Genomic DNA, 23,554 nt, shown 5'->3' with positions numbered 1-23,554 from the left:
TGTATATGAATAAGGGTGTAAAACAAATTTGGACTGATAAGCTCCTTGCAGTTGGTTTCCAGGTTTCCCACTGATATCCACCATGGTTTCATGAAACTTAAGATGCTTTTACCTCTCCCAATTCTTCATATATACAAAACATTTTTTAGTACTAAAAAAGCTAATTAGGTGTCTGCTCCTAACAAGGATCCTATGGTTTACCTGAAACAGCAATTCCAATAGATCACTTTGTCAACTCTGATCCTGCCTTCCTCCTATCATCTATCACCAACTCCACCTTGTGAACCAAAAGAATTCACATTCCTTCTATTTTCCTGTTTAAATTTTAAAAAGCATCAAACCACTGGTTACAAAAAGCAAACAAGTTAGTACTACTCTGTGTTCCCAAAGAACCTTGAATATTCTGTTCATATTAGTGTTTTATATTATTATTATTATAGGTTTGCATGAAGGTCCACTGATTGTCGACGGAGAAAAGTTCTTCCTTAGTGCCCTTCCCAAAGAATTTAGCACATAGATGCTTGGTACATGAATTTTCATTGAAGAGCCCTTATATTTAAGACTATACTGAATAAGTAATGACCCTATCTCCAAATATTTACCACTGGTTGATAAGGTTAAGAAATTCACAAAGCTATTTTAGAAATGAAATGAAGATATACACCACTCTGCACAATTTCTTTTTAAAAACTCTTAAATTCTATATTAGTATTTACAGGACAGAAGACTGCACCTAAGGACATATTTTTAGGTACTTAGTTTATAGGATATTGTTAAAAATGAGCATTTTAAATGGAAAGATCAGAGACCAGAATGAATGGAATGCATATTAAAAAAATGAGGAATGGGAAGCAACAGCAAAAATGAATTACTGGGTCTTCATGAAGATAAAAAGGTTTTGCACAACAAAGGAAGCAGTCAACAAAACCAAAAGACAACCCAAGGAATGGGAGAAGATAAAAGAACTTATCATATTCAACACCCCAAAAGCCAAATAATCCTGTCAAGAACTGGGCAGAAGACATGAACAGACATTTCTGCAAAGAAGACCTACAAATGGCCAACAGACACATGAAAAAAATGCTCAACATCACTTGGCATCAGGGAAATACAAATCAAAACCACAATCAGATGCCACATCACACCAGTCAGAATGGCTAAAATTAACAAGTCAGGAAACAACAAATGTTGACAAGGATGTGGAGAAAGGGGAACCCTCCTACACTGTTGGTGGGAATGCAAGCTGGTGCAGCCACTACGGAAAACAGTATGGAGGTTCTTCAAGAAGTTAAAAATAGAGCTACACTACAATCCCACAATTGAACTACTAGGTATTTACCCAAAGGATACAAACATTGTGATCCAAAGGGACACCTACACCCCAATATTTATAGCAGCAATGTCCACAACAGCCAAACTATGTAAAGAGCCCAAATGTCCACCAACAGATGAATGGATAAAGATGTGTATGTGTGTACACACACACACACACACACACACACACACACACACACACACACACACACACAGAGGAATATTACTCAGCCATCAAAAAGCATGAAATGGGGGCGCCTGGGTGGCTCAGTGGGTTAAGCCGCTGCCTTCGGCTCAGGTCATGATCCCAGGTCCTGGGTTCGAGCCCCACATCGGGCTTTCTGCTCAGCAGGGAGCCTGCTTCCTCCTCTCTCTCTCTCTGCCTGCCTCTCTGCCTACTTGTGATTTCTCTCTGTCAAATAAATAAATAAAATAAAAAAAAAAAAAGCATGAAATGGCACCATTTACACTGATGTGAATGGAAACAGAGGGTATCATGGTAAGTGAAATAAGTCAATCAGAGACAATTATGGTTTTACTCATATGTGGAACTTAAGAAACAAAACAGGATCATAGGGGAAGGGAGGCAAAAATTAAATAAGACAAAATCAGAGAGGGAGACAAACCATAAGAGACTCTTAACTATAAGAAACAAACAGGGTTGCTGGAGGGGAAGTGGGTGGGGGAATGTTAATGAGCACTGGGTGTTATATACAACTGATGAATTACTGAACTCTACATCTCAAACTAATGATACACTATATGTTAAGTGAATTTAAATAAAATAAGTTTAAAAAATGAGGATGAAAAGAACTGTTTGACACAAAAGGCATATAAATGACAATAGGAAAGGTAGGCCCCTGGGACATTATGGAGAACCTTTAAAGTTAGGATGGCAAATTTAAATGTGATGTGGTAAAACTGGGAGCCAATGCATTTTGTCAAGCATAAGTGACATGATAAAACTAGTTTAATTGAAAGAAATGAAATCTTGCCATTTGCGATGACATGGATGGAACTAGAGGGTATCATGCTTAGCGAAATAAGTCAATCGGAGAAAGACAACTATCATATGATCTCCCGGATATGAGGAAGTGGAGATGCAACATGGGGGGTTAAGGGGGTAGGAGAAGAATAAATGAAACAAGATGGGATTGGGAGGAAGACAAACCATAAGTGACTCTTAATCTCACAAAACAAACTGAGGGTTGCTGGGGGGAGGGGGGTTGGGAGAAGGGGGGTAGGGTTATGGACATTGGGGAGGGTATTTGCTATGGTGAGTGCTGTGAAGTGTGTAAACCTGGCGATTCACAGACCTGTACCCCGGGGATAAAAATATATGTTTATAAAAAATAAAAAATTAAAAAATCCTTTATTAAACTTAAAAAAAATAAAAAAAAATAGATTAATTGAATAAATGTCAGATCAACATTTATCAAATACAGATGTTCAATAAACTGCTTGACTGGAGAAGCCATAGGCAGTGCAATTTGGGAAATTAAGAGAAGAAAGAAAAATAAAAAGGTTGGAGAAATCCAAGAACAATTCAATCCAAAATATAGCAGTGACAAAAGACATGGCGTATGTGTAAAAACCTAACATGAAACAATGAAAAAATTGGAGTGAAAATAAAGGGGATTCTAAAAATGAATGTGAAGAGTTCTAGCTTCTGGTAGTGGCAAAACAGCTCTGTTGGACCAACCCTTCTGCAGATAAAGACTGTAAACTCTCTAAAACTCTATTTTAGAAAAATAACAATTTGAATGCCAAATAATGATGTTAACTAAAAACAGAAAAAGGTCTACCTAGAATTCCAAATCTAGTGAAATTATCCCTTGAAAATGAAAATAAAGGGCACCTGGGTGGCTCAGGTGGTTAAACAACTGCCTTTGGCTCATGTCGTCATGATCGAGTCCTGCATCGGCCTCCCTGCTCAGCGGGGAGTTTACTCCCCTCTCTGACCCTCCCCCTTCTCATGCTCTCTCTCTCTCTCTCTCTCTCAAACAAATGAATAAAATCTTAAAAAAAAAAAAAAATAAAGACAATTTATGATAAAAACTGAAACTCTACCACTACCAAACCTATACCGCAAGAACTGCCGAAGAAAGTTCTTTCGGCTAAAGAAAAAGTAAACTAGATGGTTATTCGGATTTACAAAAATCACCAGAAATGTAAATATGTGTACATAAAAGGCTTTATTTAAGAGACTACAAGGAGTGCCTGGCTGACTCAATGGCAGAGCATGCAACTCTTGATCTCAGGGTTGTTAAGTTTAAGCCCCACATTGGGTTTAGAGATTACTAATAAGTAAGTAAATAAGTACACTTAAAAAAATAAAAGACTTATACATTAAAAAGTGAAAAAAAAAATAAAAGACTTTATGATTTTCCTTCAAACTATAAATAATACTGTATTACAGATATATATACACACAAATATAAAAAAAAAGCCAACAGCACAAAGACAGGAAGAAAGTAAATGGGAAAATGTTGCAATGTTTATATAATTTGTATCAAGTGGTAAATAACCTTCAGTAGACTGTCATAATTTTAAGATGCAATTTATAATCCCTAGCCTAGAGTGACAATTCAAAAAACACTAGGAGATAATATCTAAAAAGTCAAAAAAGAATATCAAAATTAAATATAAAACAGATGCCCAACCTTTTGGTTTCAGGAACCCTTTTAACACTTTAAAAATCAATGAAGACCCCAAAAACTTTTATGTGGGTTCTGTCACTACTTACCATATTAAAAATTAAAAGTGACAAAAATAAACCTATCACATGTTAACATAAACATTTTTTCAAAAATTAACCTTTCTCAAAAAAGTGAGAAAAATAGCACTGATATCTATGTTTGCACTTCAAAAAAAACTGGATTCTCATATTTGACTTTGTATTCGATCTGTTGTGATGATCACATCATGCGGCCTCTGGAAAATTACATTGTGCACTTAGAAGAAAACAAGAGTCAAAGGGAAAATAATTATTCACATGATAAACTTTGGCACGTTCAGGGTCACATAATGTTCCAGGGTCCCCCGAATCAAACTTTGAGAACTGTTGCTATAAAAGAGTTGATTAACCCAAAAGAAGGCAGATGGGGGGTGGGGAACACATCAAGAGCAACAAAAGCAAAATGAAAATAAGAAGAATGACACACCTAAATCCAACCGTGCCAAATATTTGTAATAAATGCCAATGAACTATATAAGCACTCCTATTAAAGGGCAAAAATTATGAGACTGAATCAAAGCAAGAATTAACTATTCACTGTCTATAAGAAACAGCATTTAAAAATAAACACACAGATTAAACTGAAAAATAAAAAAAGGTACACTATGCGAACACTAATCTTAAAAAGTTGGGGTGACTTTTCCATATTAACAAAGAAGAAAATACACTTGAAGATAAGGTATATTTAAAGAGAAACATTTTATACTCCTAAAAAGGTCAAACATCAGGAAGACATAAATGTACATGTATGCATTTAGTCATTAGGTTTTAATATACATGGAACAAAATCTGACATTACCAAAGAGAAAAACAGATAATTTGACAATCATAGTTGGAAAACTTAAACACTCCACTCTTCTGGGTATTTAATGCCAAAAACAAAAAAATCACAAAGAATATAAAATCTAAACTTTATCAATTACTTTGACTTGACATTTCTAAAATATTATGCCCCTCTACCACAGAATATACTTTCTTCCAAGTATATATGGGGCATTCATTCACCAAGATGTATCACAATACCAAACCATAAAACAAATCCAAGTAGACAAAACAAACCAAAACAAACATCCTGAAATTTTAAAGAATATGGTTCTCTGAACAAAATGGAATAGATTAGACAGCAATAAAAATAAACATCTAGGTAACTTCCAAATATTTGAAAATTACTTCTAAATAACCCAAGGATCAAAGGAAAAATCACAACAGAATTAAAACTATTTCAATCCAGGGGCACCTGGCTGGCTCGCTCAGTTGGTGGAGCATGCAAATCCTGATCTCGGGGTTCTAAATTCAAGCCCACACTGGGTGTAGAGATTACCTGATACCAGCAGAATTTGTAGAATGTAGCTCAAGAAGTAGTTAGAAAAAAATACATACCTTTAATTGTTTAAGAATTAGAAAGGAAGAAAGTGAGCATTACAATAAAAGAGAAATCAATGAAATAAGGCAACAACAACAGAGAAAAAACAGTTCTTTGATAAACTGGTAAATCCCTAATTAGATGACTTGAGGGAAAAAGGAGAGAAAACACAAATTACCAAAATCAGGACTGAAAGAGGGGGGATATTCACTAATGACCCCTATTTAGGTAGAAAATCCCAAGGAATCTACAAAAACTACTGTGACTTATAAGTAAGTATGAGATACTATGGTTCACTGTTAAAAGACAATATTGTTATGATGCTCTCTTCAAAAATCTCTATAGCTTTAACACAATCCCAATCAAAATTTGAACAAGCTTATTTAAAAAAAAAAAAAAAACTGAAACTGACAAACCGATTCTGAAGTTTACAATGGAAATACAAAAAACCAAAACTAAAAAACCAAAATTCTCTTGGGAAAGGAAGAAGGAAGCTAGACAACTTACACCACCTTACAACAGACTTGTATACATCTATACCAGGGGTTTTCAACAAAGGGCAATTTTTAACCTCCAGTAGATAGCTGGCAATGTCTGGAAACATTCTGGGTTGACACTCCTAGGGAAAGAAGGAATGCTACTAGCAAATAGTAGCTAAAGGCAAGATCCTACTAAATATCCTACAATACACAAAATACACAGGTAAGCTCCTCACAAGGAATTATCACCCCAAAAAGTCAACAGTGGCAAGGTTGTCTAATACATTACACTACAATACAACAGTTTTGTACTGGTATAATAATACACAAAAACACCAATGAAACACAAGAAAGTGAAGAAATAAACCCACACTTTCAGTCTACTGATCTCTGGTATCAGTGCAATTCAATGGGGAAAGCAGTTTTCAATCAATGGTGCTTCAACAATGAGATGTCACCATGAAAAAACTGAACTCAATTCCTATTTCACAAAAATTAATTCAAGACATCACAAGACTAAAAGTAAAAGCTGAAACTGTACGGCTTTTAGGAAAAAAAAAAAGGGAGGAAATTGTTGCAACGTAAGATAAACAAAGGCTTCTTAGGACATGGAAAGCAATTACCATAAAAGAAAAGCTGAAATTAATTTATAAGATAATCAAATGAAACTAAATTTAAAACTAAATTTAAAAACTTAAGCTCATCAAATTGGGAGAAAGTATTTATAAAATATATGTATGAGGGGCGCCTGGTTGGCTCAGTGGGTTAAGCCTCTGCCTTTGGCCCAGGTCATGATCTCAGGATCCTGGGATCGAGCCCCGCATCAGGCTCTCTGCTCGGCAAGGGAGCCTGCTTCTCCTTCTCTCTCTGCCTGCCTCTCTGCCTACTTGTGATCTCTCTCAAATAAATAAAATCTTTAAAAAAAAAAAAAAAAAAAAAAAAAAAAAAATATATATATATATATATATATATATATATATATGTATCAAAGGGCCTATCTGGACTATATGAAGAACTCCTACAATTTGATAATAAGAAAACCACCTCTGGGGCGCCTGGTGGCTCAATGGGTTAAAGTCTCTGCCTTCAACTTGGGTCATGATCCCGGGGTCCTGGGATCAAGCCCCATAACAGGCTCTCTGCTTGGCGGGGAGTCTGCTTCCCCCATCTCTCTGTGCCTGCCTCTCTGCCTACTTGTGATCTCTGTCTGTCAAATAAATAAATAAAATCTTAAAAAAAAAAATAAATAAGAAAACCACCTCACTTAAAAAAAATTAGGAAAAGTCCAAAAAAAAAAATCCAACACACAAAACAGCACTGGACATTACTAGTTATCAGGGACATGTAAATTAAAACTACACCTAAACACTTACTAAAATGGCTAAAATTAAAGAGTGACAAAACCAAGCATGGGTGAGAATGTGGTGACAACTGGTACTTTCATGTAAAATGATGCAAATACTTGGGGGAACAATTTGGCAGTTTCTTAAAAATCTAAATGTAGAACAGCAAATCCATTCTTAGGTATTTATCTATTAAAAAGACCATTTCCTAAAAAGAACTCATACAAGAATGTTCATTGTATCTCTATTCACAATAGCCAAACTCTAGAAAGAAACCAAATGTATGAACAGCCTGGTTATCGAGATGGCTACTAATCAATGATAGAAAGTCAAAAAATACTAATACACCCAACATGGATGAATCTCACAGATGTGAGGAGTATGTCAGCTAGACACAAAAGAGAACATATTGTATAATTCCACTTATATGAAGTTCTAAAACAGGCAAAACTAATTTAAAGCGAACAGTGACCTTCAGTAAGGATGTTGTATGTGAGGTAAGGATACCATTATATCTTTTCCAAATAGTTATCCAGTCCTTTTAAAAAAAAAAAAAAAATCCGGGGCGCCTGGGTGGCTCAGTCAGTTAAGCAGCTGCCTTTGGCTTGGGTCATGATTCCAGGGGCCTGCTTCTCCCTCTCCCTCTGCCTGCTGCTCTGCCTGCTTGTGCTCTTTATCTCTCTGTTGAATAAATAATAAAAAGCTTTAAAAAAAAGAATCCAACTTTCTATCACATACTTTCTATTTTACTCCACTTGTCCATTAATGCCTCACTACTGCACTGCTTTGATTAGAGAAACATAATAGCCTCTTTTCATATCTAGTAGGGCTAAGCAACAACTCCTACTTCAGCAACTGTTAAACTTTTTCAGTTTTCTTGACTATCTTGAGAAAACAAACTCCTGCCCTTCTCCCTCCCACCAAAATATACCTTAAAATCAACTTGTCTAGCTTGTGAAATAATTTTTTACAATTAAGTTAGCATTGAATTAGCTTGAAGAGAACCAATAACTTTGTTGATTTATCCAATCCAAGGACATGGAATGTCTTTCCATTTGTTCCAAGTACATTTTTTTAGGGGTCAAGAATATTTTAAAGTTCTCCTTAAGTTTTGAAAAAGATAAAATTGTAACCTTACCTACACTATTCAATACCCGCACTCAAGGTCACCATTGTAACATTTCTTGTTACATTTAATTCCTAGGCATTTTGTCTTTCTGTTGCTCTAATAGATGGACATTTGATTCCATGAGATCTTCCAATTGATTATTGTTTATATGAGAATTACACATTTTTCTTCATTACCTTCCCTGACTTCTCATTACTTCACTGACTTCTTACTGTCCACATGAAATTTTTTTCTTGACTGACTTATTTTCATGTACCTTTTCCAATTCTTATGCATATCATTTTATTCTCCCTTGTCCTATAGTGGCTAATACCTTCAAAAAGAATGTAGTGGAGGGGCGCCTGGGTGGTTCCATCATTAAGCATCTGCCTTCAGTTCAGGCCATGGTCCCAAGGTCCTGGGATCAAGCCCAGCATTGGTCTCCCCTGCTCGGCGGGAACCCTGCTTTTCCCTCTCCCATTCCCCCTGCTTGTGTTCCCTCTCTCGCTGTCTCAGTCTAATAAAAAAATAAAATCTTAAAAAAAAAAAAAAAAAGAATGTAGTGGAGAAAGAAAACCATCTTTGATTTGTTCCTGACATTAGTGTAAAGGTATCTGGTAATTAGTGTAAAGGTATCTGGCTTTTGGGTTAAGGTATGTGTATGTGTATGTACGCCTGATGTTAAAAAAGGTCTTATCAACTCCGTTATTAAATGTTTCCCTAGAAATAAGTAGGGAATTCTCCCAAGTGAGATAAAGCATCCCTGATCCGTTCTTCATTCCAGTGATATATTGAGTATGATGATGGTCTTCAGAAGGTGTTTCACTCCTAATTACATTAAGTAGCCTAAGTAAGTGTTGTGTTTTGGTGTCTTTGTTTTAATCAAGCATCAATGTCGAATCTTAATAGTGCCTAGACAACTGTTTCTTCTTCCTCTTACCTACTAATAATGAAATATATTAACAAAGCACATTAATACTGAACTGCCCTTATTCCTGGAATTAATCTTACTTAGTCATGGTATGTCACACTTACTGTATTGCTGGATTATATCTGAACATTTAAACGGTCTGTAGTTTTCTTTTTCAGTGTTATCCTCAGTCAGGATATGTTATCAGTAATTGGTTTAAATAAAAGATTGGGAAGTTTTATGTACTGGAATAGTACTAGAACTCTCTGTACTGGAATTATCTGTTCTTTGAGGTTTCAAAGACATGTGTTAAAGACTTCTGGGCCTGAGTTTCTTTTGGGTGATGAGTTCTTTGACAATTTTCCCTATTTCCTGATAAGGCTAGTTAGTAATTTATCTATTGTGATTTTCCCTCCTCTAAAAATCAGTTCTTGGGTTTTTATCTCCTCCTATATTACTTTTGTTTTTATCTTCATTCCTTTTTTTCTTGAATATATGCCATTTCTTCCCTCCAATCTGTTACGTTTTAAGAATAAAAGGTCTTCGAAAGACCAAAAGCTCAGGTTCCTAATGAGAAGATTCCTACACAAGTGAGTAAGACCTATGTACCTCTCAACTCTCAATTTCAGACAAAGACTACCTTATATTAACCACTTTTAAAAGCTGGTAGATGTTCATCATATATTTTGAACAATATTTAATTTTATTAAGCACAAGCAAAAAAATTAAAAGATGAAAAATAACTAAAGTAAAATTATACTCACTGCATTATCCTCCAACTTACCTTTTTAAGACTTATTTTAAACTTGCAAATGTCCCAAGTTAAAGAAAATTGTACTGCATGTCTAGAAACTCTATGCTGACCAATAATTTCTCACGTTTTTATAGCAGGTATGTAAAACCTAAGCCTAAAACAAACTTAAAACCTTTGTAATAAAATGCAATGTTGGGTACCTGGGTGGCTCAGTAAGTGGAGTATCTGCCTTCCACTCAGGTCATGATCCCGGAAAACTCTCTGCTCAGTGGGGAATCTGCTTCTCCCTCTCCCTCCACCCTTCCCCACTCCTCCTTGTGTGCGCGTGCGCACGTTCTCTCTCTCTCTCTCCCATAAATAAAATCTTTAAAAAAAATTTTTTTAAGTGCAATAAAGGAGTCATAATGAGGCAATGTTTTACTTAAATTGTTGCCTAATTATTACAGGACATACAAAATGATATAAAATTCCAGTGTTTGTTATATGAAACTAAAGGCTATACTTTCTAATAACTTACTATGTAAATTGTTAAGGTTTTCTAGTATTTGATACACATAAATGAAATAAATCCATTAACATAATTTACTGAGAGCTCAAATTCTGTACCCTATTACTAAAAATAGTCAAACTGTCAATACCATGTCTAATAATATGCTCCTACTGCACTGTACACAAAGACAATTGGAATTCCCACCATTTTTAGGAAAAATTCTTTGTAACTACTGTATCCTCAGTCTGAATTTGTGCTAACTATGATTTTAAATGCTGCTGTTCTTTATAAAGTCTTATTATTTCTTACTTCCCTTGATCACTGGTTCTTAAATTTTCATACAGAAATGGACAGAGGCAGGCAGGCCTTCTAAACTGGGCTAAAAAAAATCAGGTCAAACAAGTGAGATAATCACTCTGTCTGCAGTTTCCATTACGTATTTCGTATGAATCAAAATACCATAAAAGACTTTAAGAAATGTATGGGACATCTGGGTGGCTCAGATGGTTAAGCATCTGCCTTTGGCTCAGGTCATGATCCCAGCATCCTGGGAAGTCTTGCATCGGGCTCCTTCCTCAGTGGGGAGCCTGCTTCTCCCTCTCCCTGTACTGTTCCCTTTCTCCCTCTACTGTTTCACCTGCTGTGCTCTCTTGCTCTATCAAATAAATAAATAAAATCTTTAAAGAAAAAAAAAAAGAAACTTTAAGAAGTGCATCATACGTACCATATACAAACATTAAACATTCACCACTCATCTGTAAATTCTAAAGGAAATTCCAGAAAGACATAGTACAAGACTAAAATAATTTACCAAGTATTACACTGAGTCTTTTAATGGGGCTGGTAGGGGTAGGAAGCAAGTAAAAAACACTTACCATTTGACAGCTAAATTCTGTACCTCTCCATTTTTATCTTCCAGTAACTTCAAAATCATTTTCACTACTTTCCTTTCACTGTCATCATCCAACTTGATGGAATCTTTCTGCAGTTCTGTCATCAAATCATTTGTAGCCATAAACCTATCAAAAAATTAAATTTGTTGATAATTTAAATTTTTTAAGCACAAAGACCGTATCTTTCAAATCTAATGCTATCATCCTTACCTAACTATCTTAAGTCCTAACAAACTCTTTTAAATAAGGTACCATCACTTTAAATTATCTTTCCCAGGTCAGTTCTATTTTAAGTTACTGATAGGATCTACCATGAGTGCTCTTTCATTTTCATAATTAATTGTATCACTGCTTTTAAGAGCAGAAAAACTCCTCTTTACCTTTTCCTTTGCATGTGATTTGAATTTTATCTAGGAAGTGTTTAACTACAAACATAATACCTTCCTATATAATATTCTCTATTGGATTGATGGGCGGGGGTCACATATTAAAAAATTACTGGGAAATTTCCAAAATACAAATTCTCACTTCCACTCCAACTCCCATCACAAGGTTCATCAGGTGTATTTTCAAAATGGTGAAGAGGCAATTCTAGAACGTTGTTCCATCTGACATCCAGCCCCCTCAAGAACTACTGCCAAAGACAAGTTTCATACTGAATAAATAGCCTAACAAAAACCCCAGAGCGATCAACTGTCTCAGCTTCAAATGAAAGGGTTGAATAGGAAACAAAAATAAGGTAAATAGACTCTCATTTTTTTCTCATAAACCTCACTAGCCGATTCATTGTTTTTTAAAAGTAATTTCTCAAGAGTAACAAATAATCACACTGAAATAAAGCCTCCCCAATCTGTCTGAAGGCCAAATGAATTTTGCCCCTAATTCTGGCTCTTCTCTACCTATTGAAATAACCTAACTGCAGTAACAAATACTTAAATGCCTTTTTCATGTATCTGAACCAGATCAAGTTTGAGTAAAAGTGTACTATTTATATTACATATAAAAATGTCAAAATCTGTGTCTTCAATTAAATCAATCAATTAAAAAAACACTATTGGAGCTGAAATGATAAACAGCTATGCAGATAGTCTGGCAATACAGTCAATAAACTATGTGGTAAGGATTGGCAAAACAATTTATTAATTTAGCAATTCACTATTTATTTAAAGAGTTAGTATGTTCATTTAATCTTAATTTAATGAAGTTTTAAACTACAATGCAAGCACAATTCCTACCAAGTTTTGTAAACAGCTTAAAAAGTCTGTGTTCAAATTGGGATTATACAAGGTAAAGTAAGCATGTACTTCTTTTAAAATGAACACAGTTGAAATTGATAGCCCCTCCCCATTTTATATGACAAATGAAATTAAAACCACACAATATTCTAGAAAAAAACAAAAAACTGAGTAATAGCATACTAATGCAGGAATTCTACATACAAAGCATTAAAAATAGCCATTTTACTTCCATAAAATCATGAAATAAAACCAGAGTAGTTAGGACCTCTAAAGACCCCTGAAATGCTCATCATCTGGTTGAAGAGAACATGGCCATTAATTTAGGTAAAAAGGTAAATAATCCCAATGCAAAAAGTTGTTTTAAGGTTCTGAAGGGAGTCTACTGGTAAACAGATTCTTTCCTTTATTTGCCACTTACTTATTCATTGCCTAGTATGCTACAAAGGCTGGACTATGAGTGAGCAAAGGATAGATAAAAAGTAAATAAACCTTGGCTCCTGACCTCAGAGAAGTCTACTGATTTTCAAAAATCTAGGATTAATACAAAACCACAGGATATCACCTCACACCAGTCAGATTGGCTAGTATCAAAAATACAAGAAATAACAAGCACTGGCAAGGATACGGACAAAGGGGAAACCCTGTTCCCTGTGGGTAGGATGCAAAATGGTGCAGCCACTGTGGAAAATGGCATGGATGTTCCTCAAAAAATTAAAAATATGAATACCATACAATGTAGTAATTCCACTGCTAGGTACCTACCAAAACCAAAAACAAAACACTAATTCAAAAAGATACATGCACCCCTATGTTTACAACAGCCAACATATGGAAGCAACCTAAGTATCCTCTAACAGATAAATGGATTAAAGAACAATGGAATATTTTATGAAATAGCCACAAAAAAGGATGAAATATTGCCTCTCAACAACATGCACGGATGGGCCTAGAGGGTATTAAAGGGGATTAAGAGGCACAAACTTCCAGTTATAAAATAAATGGCAGGGATGAAAAGTAAAGCACAGGAAATACAGCTACTAATACTGTAATAATTTTGTATGGTGACTATACTTAGCATGGTGAGGACTGTGTAATGTAGAGAATTAGAACTGTCAAATCACTTTGTTGTACACCTGAAACTAATATAACATTGTATATCAACTATACTTCCATGTTTTTAACAAATCGATGACTAACAGTTAAACATTTTTGAAGGTTGAAATGAATTCCAGTAATATCAGCAATAGGTAATACTTTTAAAAATCAGAAAAAAATGGATTGAGATAGTATGAAGTTATACTAAGAGTTACTTTTTAAAAGTGACCCCCAACCAGAAAGTTCTAAGAATTTCTTCCTTCTTTAATTTGATATAAAAATTTGCACTATAAATCATCCTGTTAAGAAGTTGTTTAACCAGATAAAAAGCTGTTCATGGCAGATTCAAAAGCCAATTTGTAAAATGTCTCTTAAGCACGTAATAATGCTCTAGGCATGGTGTTAAGACCTAAGATGATAAAACAGACCCAGTCCCTTCCTCCTCATCTTTTCACTTACTATGGCAGACAGGCAGGTACATGGACAAATCTCAATCTTACAGATTTTTAAAAATACTCAAGGACATTTGACACTGATCACACCAAAGAACTGACAGTCAGTTTGGATTTCCAAAGATTAACAGGGGTGTGCCTGGGGAACGCTGGTTTGGAATTTTAAATTTTTATTTTTGTCTGTGTTGGGGTGGGGGTGGTGGCAGCAGCAACAGTGCTGAGGGACTGAGGGACTAACACTTTCGAGTGAAAGGCTAAGAAGCAGTTAAGTGTGGCTGGGACAGAGGCAGGTAGAAAGAAATCTAACAAGAAGATGGAAATGTAGGCTGACGTCAAGATAAGATCTGATATACTCACTATGTAATGAGAACCTATTATCTATGTATCAGGTACTATACTCAACCCTGTATAAACAAGAGATGGCAAAAGCAAATAGTTCCTATTGTCTTGGAGCTTACAATACAATCACAGAGACATATTAGTTTTAAAAACTACATATATGGGTTAATGATATATGTAATTATGAACAGAGATAAATGCTAGGAAGGGAAGGAAAGGAATAGGGCACAAAGAATACTAGGTTTAATAAAGTAACCTGATGTAGGTTGCACTAAGTGTCGTGCATCAGGAAAGACTGAACTCTGAAGCATAGGCAGGAATTTGCGGGGGGTGGGGGTGGGGAATGACAGACATGTAAGCAAGGGCCAAGAGATTGAAGAGAGTTGGGGGTCTTTATTTATTGTCTTTATTCTAAGAGCAATGGGAGGCTATTGAAAGGCATCTAGGTCAGAGATGGGCAGTATACTGAAATGATCAAATGTGTATTTCAGAAACATTACTCCAGCTACACTATCATCAGAGTGTAGAGAGAACCAATCCTCATTTACCCAAAATGAATGGAGAAATTAGGAGAATTACTGTAGCAGCCTAAGTGAGAAATGATGGTAGCTACAATTAGGATTATGACAATCTATGGAGGGAGAAAAATGGACATACAATCAATTCTTACATTACTAGCAGAGTAAATGCCTTCTTGTTTCAACTCACATACCATAAAAAGTATCCTCTATCTAGTGCCACATCTTTCACGTTTGTGCTTTTTGTTGCTGGTTAATTTTGCTGCTTAAAATGAGCCCCAAGCATAGTGTAGTGCTGTCTAGTATTCCTAGGTACAAAAAAGCTGTGTCTTTCAGAAAAAAAATACATGTATTAAATAAGCTTTTCTCAGGCATGAAGTAATAGCGCTACTGGCTGTGAGCACAATGTGAATGAATCAACAACATATATTAAATAAGGTTGTCTTTAAACAGAAACAAACATAAAACAAGGTTATGAACTGATCAACTGTGAAAATGCTATAAGTAGAGGCTCACAGGAACCTACCACCATATTTCCCCTAGAAGTAATGGCTCAGTATCACTAATTCAATGTTTATGGTAACTTGATAGTACTACCTACAGACAATAATGAGAACCAACTATTTGAGTTTTAAAAGGTTAAAATAAGTCTTTGAAATGGATTAGATATGGGGATGGGATGGGATGAGCTAGAAAACGGACAAAGAAGTAGGAGGAAAACCAAGGGACTTGGGTGTTATAGGCAGGTATGTATATATCCCTTCCAGAGTCTTACTGTTACCGAGCCGCCACTGTCATATCAGATGGTTCAACCACTCACAAGAAGAGAAAGGATTAATAAAGCTGGCTCAACTACAGACTACACGGAATGGCCATTCCTCTGATCCTATTCAACAAAGTCTCAGCAACAGTGAAGATGCAGACATCATAAATCAATGATGCCCTGCAGCTGGTCAAAAGGGAGGACTAAGAAAAGGGAAAAAACAAAAACAAAAAACAGTAGCCCTACAGTCCAGGAACTGATAGGAGGCTCATACCTATATCTGAATGTTATTCCAAACTGATCTGATGCTTACAAAGAAAGTGTACTGTTTTCCTAGACATCAACAACCTCACAGAACAGCCATTTCAGACAAGTTCACTTAACACAAAATACCAAACACATCTTCCTCTCTAACTCATTAAGTGATTGCTACTTCTTCACCAATTACAGCTTTTCCTCTGCTTTAGTCTTGCCCTCCTCGTATTAAGATGTCAAACGATGGAATTGTCCCAACTTTCCAACAATACAGTTTGGAACTCCACTTCCTTAGAGCCTTCCCAAAATTACCCAAATGAATGGGTCCTAACACTCTTTAACTGAGACTGCCCATAGTGTGTGTTCTCTCTCCCTCTATGGAAATAAGCCCAATCTGTGACAAGGATGCCTATTTTAGAGAATTTCAAGAAGGAAAGAGTGATAAACAATGCTTGTCTATCAAACAGGTAAGCAAATAAAAGACCTACTAAATTATTCACACAGAGCTTGTTAGAAACTTGGGGAAGAGTAATTTCAATGATCTTAGTGCGCAACAGCTAAGAAGTTTAGAGTTTATCTTGTAGTCAACGGGAATTAGTGAGGAAGGCAATGATCAGCTGTGGTATTTAGAAAGAAAATTCTAATGGAAGAGTTAAAAGACTGGATTAGAAAGAAGCCTGAGACAGGAAGACTCATTTTGAGAAATACTAATCAGGAAATTAAATGAGCGAGAAAAAGGTAGAAAGGTGACATCGACGTTTTTCCAACTGGGACATTTGGTACATGGTAATACGATGGGACAAAATAGGAAGAAAAAAAAAAAAAAAGGCTTAAGGAGGGAGAGCGGAAAGTTAAAATGCTAACTTTTAAGCTTCTAAGGCAGTCCCAAGTGGGCATAACCTACAGACAATGCCATCTCACGTATTCAATAAATGGTCCAGGAGTACCATCATGAGGAACTGTGCTAGGCTCTGCAAACACAGTTATGAACAAGATAGTCACAGGACAGAATTTATACACCTGGCTTATTCCACTGGACTGAAAGTTCCTTGAGGGGAGAACTTGTTCATCTTTAGTAAATCCAATGCAGAGATGTGCCGAAACAATGGCAGAAATGGATACCTTGTATTGCACAATGAGCAGTCTCACAACCCTTCCCCTCATACGTATACAAGCACAATTTTACCCGTTACTAACAGAAATCTAAGTGATTAAGAGCCAACTGCACCATCCAGTGAGTTATCTTTCAAGGAACTCATACACACACCACCACTATCTCATTTTTTCTAATTTATTCCCTTGGAGTATTAATTTAGAAGGGTCTTAATATTGTTCATGTAAGTAAAATTAATATTTAGTCCTCTTCTTTCCAGTTTCCTCAATGAAGTCTATTTTTCAATGGTGAGCCTTCATCATTGCTGATAATCAGTGTTAGCAGTACACCTTTATCAAGAAAAATCACGTAAGTGAAATCCAGTAACTTACCACCATCAACCTGCAAAGTACCTAAAGGGTGCCCAGAAATCACCTTCTTAAAAACTCTACAGATCGATTTCCTCTGATTAAAACTTACTTTTCTTCAAGCACAGGTAGTACAGAGAACTTCGCTAGTATTTATTGTTACATTATTATAAATACCCATACATTACTTTCAGCTATGTTATAGGATCCTGAAGTCCCTTCCAGCTCTGAAAGTGAATTCCATATGAGGCCTGAGATTTTTTTTATTAGCATTTACAGTTTCCAAGAAGAAAATACCTGCTAATATCCAAAACACATACATACATAAATTTGGTAACATAAACCATTATCAAACTAGGAAATTCTGCAATGTAGTAATTATTTTAAGATTGTATCAAATGGTATTTTAAAAAATTGACTGACAGATTTTTACAATGGTTTCTGGAAGAAATTTCTCAAAATCGTTACATGTTTTTCTCTTAACTGTAATTAAAATCCAACTAAAACTATCACCTGAGAACCCGCAAGTCCAAAACAGTGGAGGACTCAGTTTGGTAAAACAAGTTCCCTACGTAGCCTCAAGCAGTTCCCTAAACAACCAGCTCCAGTCAGATTATCTACTTGTATGGTGACCTTTCACACCTGCGCTCATTTTCTCTACCTACAATTTCAAGACCTAAGTCACATGACTCCACCAACAGGAATCTCCTTGCTATTATCTTCTCTACTTAAGACTGAGAACTACATATTGCTCTGGGTTATCTTTTTGTAAAAGTGTCTTAACCATTCAACAAGTATGTAAATATTACTGAGGGCAAGCACTAGATCTTAAAACATTTTGCAGTCCCTCTCAGGGAATTACTTAAAGTGTCTTCTAGCACAAAATACTCCATAAGCCTGAGAGGGAAATGAAATTTAAGTTTAGTCTTATGTCCCCTAGTCAAAACCCTGGAGAAGTAACATAACACAGTAGCTAAGAGTTCAAGCTCTGGGGGCACCTAGGTGGCTCAAAGGTTAAGCCTTTGCCTCAGGTCATGATCTCAGGGCCCTGGGATCCAGCCCCACATCCGGCTCTCTGATCAGTGGGGAGCCTGCTTCCCCCTCTTTCTCTCTGCCTGCCTCTGCCTACTTATGATCTCTGTCAAATAAATAAATAAAATCTTAAAAAAAAAAAAAAAAAGAGTTCATGCTCTGGGTGTTGGGGTTGGAGTTGGGGGTGGTCTGGAAACCCCAGATCTAATGTCTAACTCACCCTGGACAAGTATTTAATGAACACCATCACACCTGAGTTTCCTGGACTGGAATAGAGATTGTTAGTATCCACTTTACTAGAGTTATAAGAATAAACAGGATCCAGTATATAAAGCTGACAATAAGCATTAATGTTAACTACTATGTAGATAAAGATAGAACAGTGGTAAATTTTCTTCAGCTCCTTAGTCCTTGGAATACTTAAATTCAATTGGTGGTGAAACATATGAGCAAAACTTAAGTTATCGCAACCCAATTTTCAATATTAATATTCATAAATAGAGCATTCACATGGTTTATGCACATTTAAGTTTTCATTCTGGTATCTACAGAATGACCTACCTACTAGTAGTAAACCTTAAAATATGGCCTTCAAAGAGTGCAGAATACTAAAACATGAAAGAAAAAGGACATCAGATGTCCCTCACCAATAAATTGAACCCATGATTTAAATCCTACAAAAGGATTCTTTTAAAAATGCTAACATCTGAAAAATTTTTAGCCTGTACCCATTTCTTTACTTTCCTCATATGAATGGACTATTTAGTTATTCAGACACCTAAAATTTTCAGGCCTATAAGGGACCTTTTGTAATCACCCAAGAACAAGTTTCTCAAAGTAAAAATTTAGTCCCAGATTAAGTAGTCTCCCCAAGATCTCAGAGAGTTCCCAAGAAAGAATCCTACTACCCTAGAACATATGACTAGAGCCCATATTTTGTGACCGGTAGGTCATAGTCTCTTTGGCGTCTAGCATGAGAGGAGTAATTTTTTTTTTTCCTTTCCTTTTAGATATATTACTGTTTTCGTCTCCCCTTAGCATAGGTAGAGTGGTTTGCACTAGATATCCTGTAATATTAACTCTGTCCTCAAGATCTTTGTTAGTAGCTATTTTAAAATACATAGCAACTAACTGATATTTACACCAAAATAAACAAATTCCAGATGAGAAAGTAGAAGGGATAATTTTAAAATAGAACACATATATTCAAATAAATGCCTATACTGAAATTATACAGAAAAATATTCAAAATACTTGATTTTAAATGCTTACTATTTTAGTTAATCTCTATCTGTAACTTAATATACAGAGTAGTTTCTAAGACTTGTCTGTTAACTGGATGGTTTCAGCATATTACAAGTCTTTAAAACACAGTTAATAAAAATACCTTAAAAATGCCAAATAGCTGGAAGTCACAGTTCATACACTTAACTTCTTTATCAACTATTAGAAATATATCAATATTACACTTTTAGAACAATCTTCCCAGCAATGTTTTGATTTACTATAGTTGAACCTGGTAGATAATTCTTATCAAATTCAACACTGACTACAGCTTAACATCAAAGCATTATTTCTTTCATATAATTTATTTTAAAAAGAAAACAAAATCATGTATAGATCATCTTTACAAGAAATTAAGTAGCTTGAGTCAAAAATCACATATGCAGTATAAACAGGGCTTGATTTGTTTATTCTAAGCATATTACCCATACACAAGTCTACCCAGTTGAACAAAATCATGCCATTACAGTATTACAGCATTACAGCAAAGTGGTATCTTTAGTATGAAATTGAATACAATCAGAATGATATTTAGTACTTTTACAGAATGAGCCAAATTGACAGAAATGCTGGGGGGGGGGGGGGGGGGGGGACGGGGAATCACACCACACATTCTACACAGCTGAAAGTTCACATATATGTGTATATATATTCCACTCAAATGTGTATTTAAATTTCAGTGTCTTGCACTGGGAGCAAGCGAAGCTCCAAAGTAAACAGCATTCTAATCCTTAAAAAAAACACAAAAACAAAAGCAAAACTTTTATTTCCTCCAATAAACCTTGATTTTGATCTACACAAATCTAAAATACCAAAATAACCAAAGAGAGCCATGTCTCTCCCAAAAAGTCACAACTCTAAAATTTTTCATATTAGCAAATTGGATTTTAAAATTTTCAAATGCAATAATTAATAACGTCCTAGGTAGCAAAACTTTTTAAAAATCATTTCTGGCTTTGAAGTCACAGAACCAAAACTGACCATGTGAATACACTGACACATCAATTTAGTTAGGAATACGATTATTACAGTTTTCATGCTTCTCTTTTCACAAATAGGAAAACACCTTCCTGGCAGATGTGGTTTGGGCATTTTCAGGCATTCAGGTATTAAAGGGTACTGTGCATATACACACAAATAAAACAAAATAAAATAGGCTTCAGCTTCAATTTTAATTGAAGATACCTGTTCTTTCCTTTAAAGTGCTCACAAAATACAACCACCAAGCCTTAGAGAATAAAACAAATATCAAAGAAATAAAAAAGCTTTTTTAGACTGGGAGCTTATTTATTTTGTGATGGGACAGGAGGTAGGAAAGGAATGTAACCACCACTGTAGCACAAAAAAAAAAAAAAAAAAAAAAGAGAGAGAGAGAGAGAGAGGGAGAGAGGCCAAGATAATCTGTAAAAATATAACAATTCTTCAATATACATATTACCAAGGTTTGGAACAGTCAGTACTAGTCTCCTAGAACAGAACTGCCATAATAAAGCCTCATATTCACCACCCTCATTTTCGAAAACTTCCATCAGTAAGCTCCATTTGCTTGCTTTACGTTTAAGGTCCAGGAATTCACCTTTCTGGCAGTAGTTTTGGATATAAGGAAATGAGAATGAAACCACGAATTTCTGCTTAGTTTTCACCTGACAAGGAAAAATGACAGAGATGCTGGCGGGAAAACCCTGCGAGTCAAGTTTCCTCATCCTGGCTCCCTCCCCACCCCACCCCCTTCTTCCCACCTTCACGAAAGGAACTGTCCAAAGAAAAAGTTTATAACACAATCCGTGGAAAGCTCAAATAAAGCAGATCGTTCAAGCTGAATGCACCTAGGCCCACTCCATCTGCGGAGAAAGAGGCGGCAGCTGGGGCCCGGAGAGGGCAGCAAGCCTCAGCCCTAGCCAGGAGGGCGGCCTAGCGGTAAAGGCGGGCTGGCCTGTAGGCCCGGGCCTCCTGGTCTCCAAGCCTAGAGCAACTCCCTTCCCCACAAGGGTCGGTGATTCTGCCCCTTCACACACCTGGGACGCGAAAACCACGTCTCGGGATTGGGGGTGGGGAGCAGGGAATGCAGTGAAGGCGTCTGGGGACGTAGAAGGCGCCTCGGACCCGCAGCGGGCAACGGCCTAGAGGAACGAATGGGGGGGGAGGGGGTTGGAAGGTGGGAGAAAAAGGAACCTGCGGGATCAGGGAACGGGTGGTGGGCCGGAGAGCTCGGGAAAGCTCCCAAACCGGCTAAGGCCAAAGGGGTGGGGCAAGGCCCGTGTGAGGGCCAGGGCCGCGGATAGGGGACCCCAAGGTGGGTTTACGGTCGGATTTCGGCCTCACCTGAAGTCCTTGTCGCTGGATGTCATTTTTTCCAGCAAATTGGAAATGTGGTACGAGGCGCTCGCCATGTTGACGGCCTCGATCCCGCCCGCTGGCGTTGCTGGTGCTCCTGCCCGCTGCCGCCGCCGCTGTTGCTGGCGCTCTTCCTCTCGCTCGCGGCGGCTCCCGCTTCCAGGGTCGCAGCGCGACGCCGACGCTGACTAGGGAGGCGCCTAGACGGGCTGCCCCCTCCTGGGAGAGGCGTGGGCCTGTCCTGGAGGAAGCAGAGGCTACGGGGTCGGCCTAACGACGGCGCCGCTCGCTGGGAACCGAGCTCATGGGCAGCGAGGAGTACAGCAGGGCCTCTCCGGGGAGCTAGACACCTCCACTCGGGTCGGTCTCGCTGCCACTCTCACCGCACTCGCTCCCTCGGGCAAGAGGCCAAAACCCGCCTCCTTCGCTCCGGGGGCGGGAACGACAAACGCGGGACGCCACGGAGAGCTGAGGTCAGGGTTCATGGAGGTCTCCCCACGCACGCGATTGAGACGCTAGTTAAAAGGTAATGCTGTTGGCTGAGGCCTCCGTCAGTCTTCGCGTGAACCGCCTTTCAGGAGGCATGACAACGACCAAAAGGATTTGTTCTCGCGAGACTTGAAAGCGACGGTTAAAGGACGGGGGGTGGGGGAAACAAGCGTGCTGTAATCTGAGAATAACTTGCCTTTTTTCCGTATGACAGTAAAGGAAAGGTTTACGATTTTTAAGGGGTAGAACGCCAGGAGTAATGCTAGTTAAGGGGTAGCGTGGGGACCAACATAAGAATTATCAGAAAGAGCTTTCATTCGAATCGGACGCGTGGCCTACTTTGCCTTCACCACGGTGAAATAAGGTTGCCACGTGAAAACCACAAATCCCAGAATTCAGTCGGGGTATGTCCCTGGGTCAGGATGTGATTGGCTGAAGGAACTTGGGGCTTCTTCATTGGCTCCGCGCGAGGAGTGAATGCTGGGATTTGTAGTCTAGACAATGAGTTGTGGTGGATAAAATCTTTGGCTCCCCGCGCAATTGGTTTCGGCCGCGTATTCGGGTTTCCTCTTAGAGCCCCTTTTGCTGTTGTGGGATGTCTGCAGAGCTAGGCTGCTGCAGGTTGGGCAGGCGCAATGCGGATCAGTTAGTGTTCTTGGCAGAGATATAGTAGAGATTTCTAGCGCCGATCCTGGAGAATGATGGTAGCTTCATCCTCAAGGCAGATGAGTCTCTGCTGGGGACAGTCTCTCTTTGCATTTAAGAGCTCCCTAAAGCAACAAAGGCCACGACTGTTGATGGTGTTCAGACCTTTTCGTTTTATTCAGAGTAGCTAAAGGTCTACCCTCTGTAGTTAGCTCGTGTGGATTTGTTAATCCTGCACCTGTGTTTGATTGTTCCCAG

General features: G+C 37.4%; 1 protein-coding gene across 1 annotated transcript in view; it reads right to left on the bottom strand.

Moving 5' to 3' along the window:
- CAND1 (cullin associated and neddylation dissociated 1) overlaps positions 1–22,671 on the bottom strand; it is a 42,258-nt gene extending 19,587 nt beyond the window's left edge. Inside the window, exons 1-2 of the mRNA XM_047740891.1 lie at positions 22,151–22,671; positions 11,374–11,517 (exon numbers count right to left, since the gene is read on the bottom strand). Of these exons, the coding sequence (XP_047596847.1) occupies positions 11,374–11,517; positions 22,151–22,218 (212 nt within the window). The 5' untranslated portion in view covers positions 22,219–22,671. The remainder of the gene's footprint in view (positions 1–11,373; positions 11,518–22,150) is intronic.
- Positions 22,672–23,554: the final 883 nt, after the last annotated feature.

The sequence above is a fragment of the Lutra lutra genome, chromosome 8, assembly GCF_902655055.1.
Source record: "Lutra lutra chromosome 8, mLutLut1.2, whole genome shotgun sequence".
NCBI lineage: Eukaryota > Metazoa > Chordata > Mammalia > Carnivora > Mustelidae > Lutra > Lutra lutra.
The sequence above is the reverse complement of the archived record's forward strand: the minus strand, read 5'-3'. Positions and strand labels throughout refer to the sequence as shown.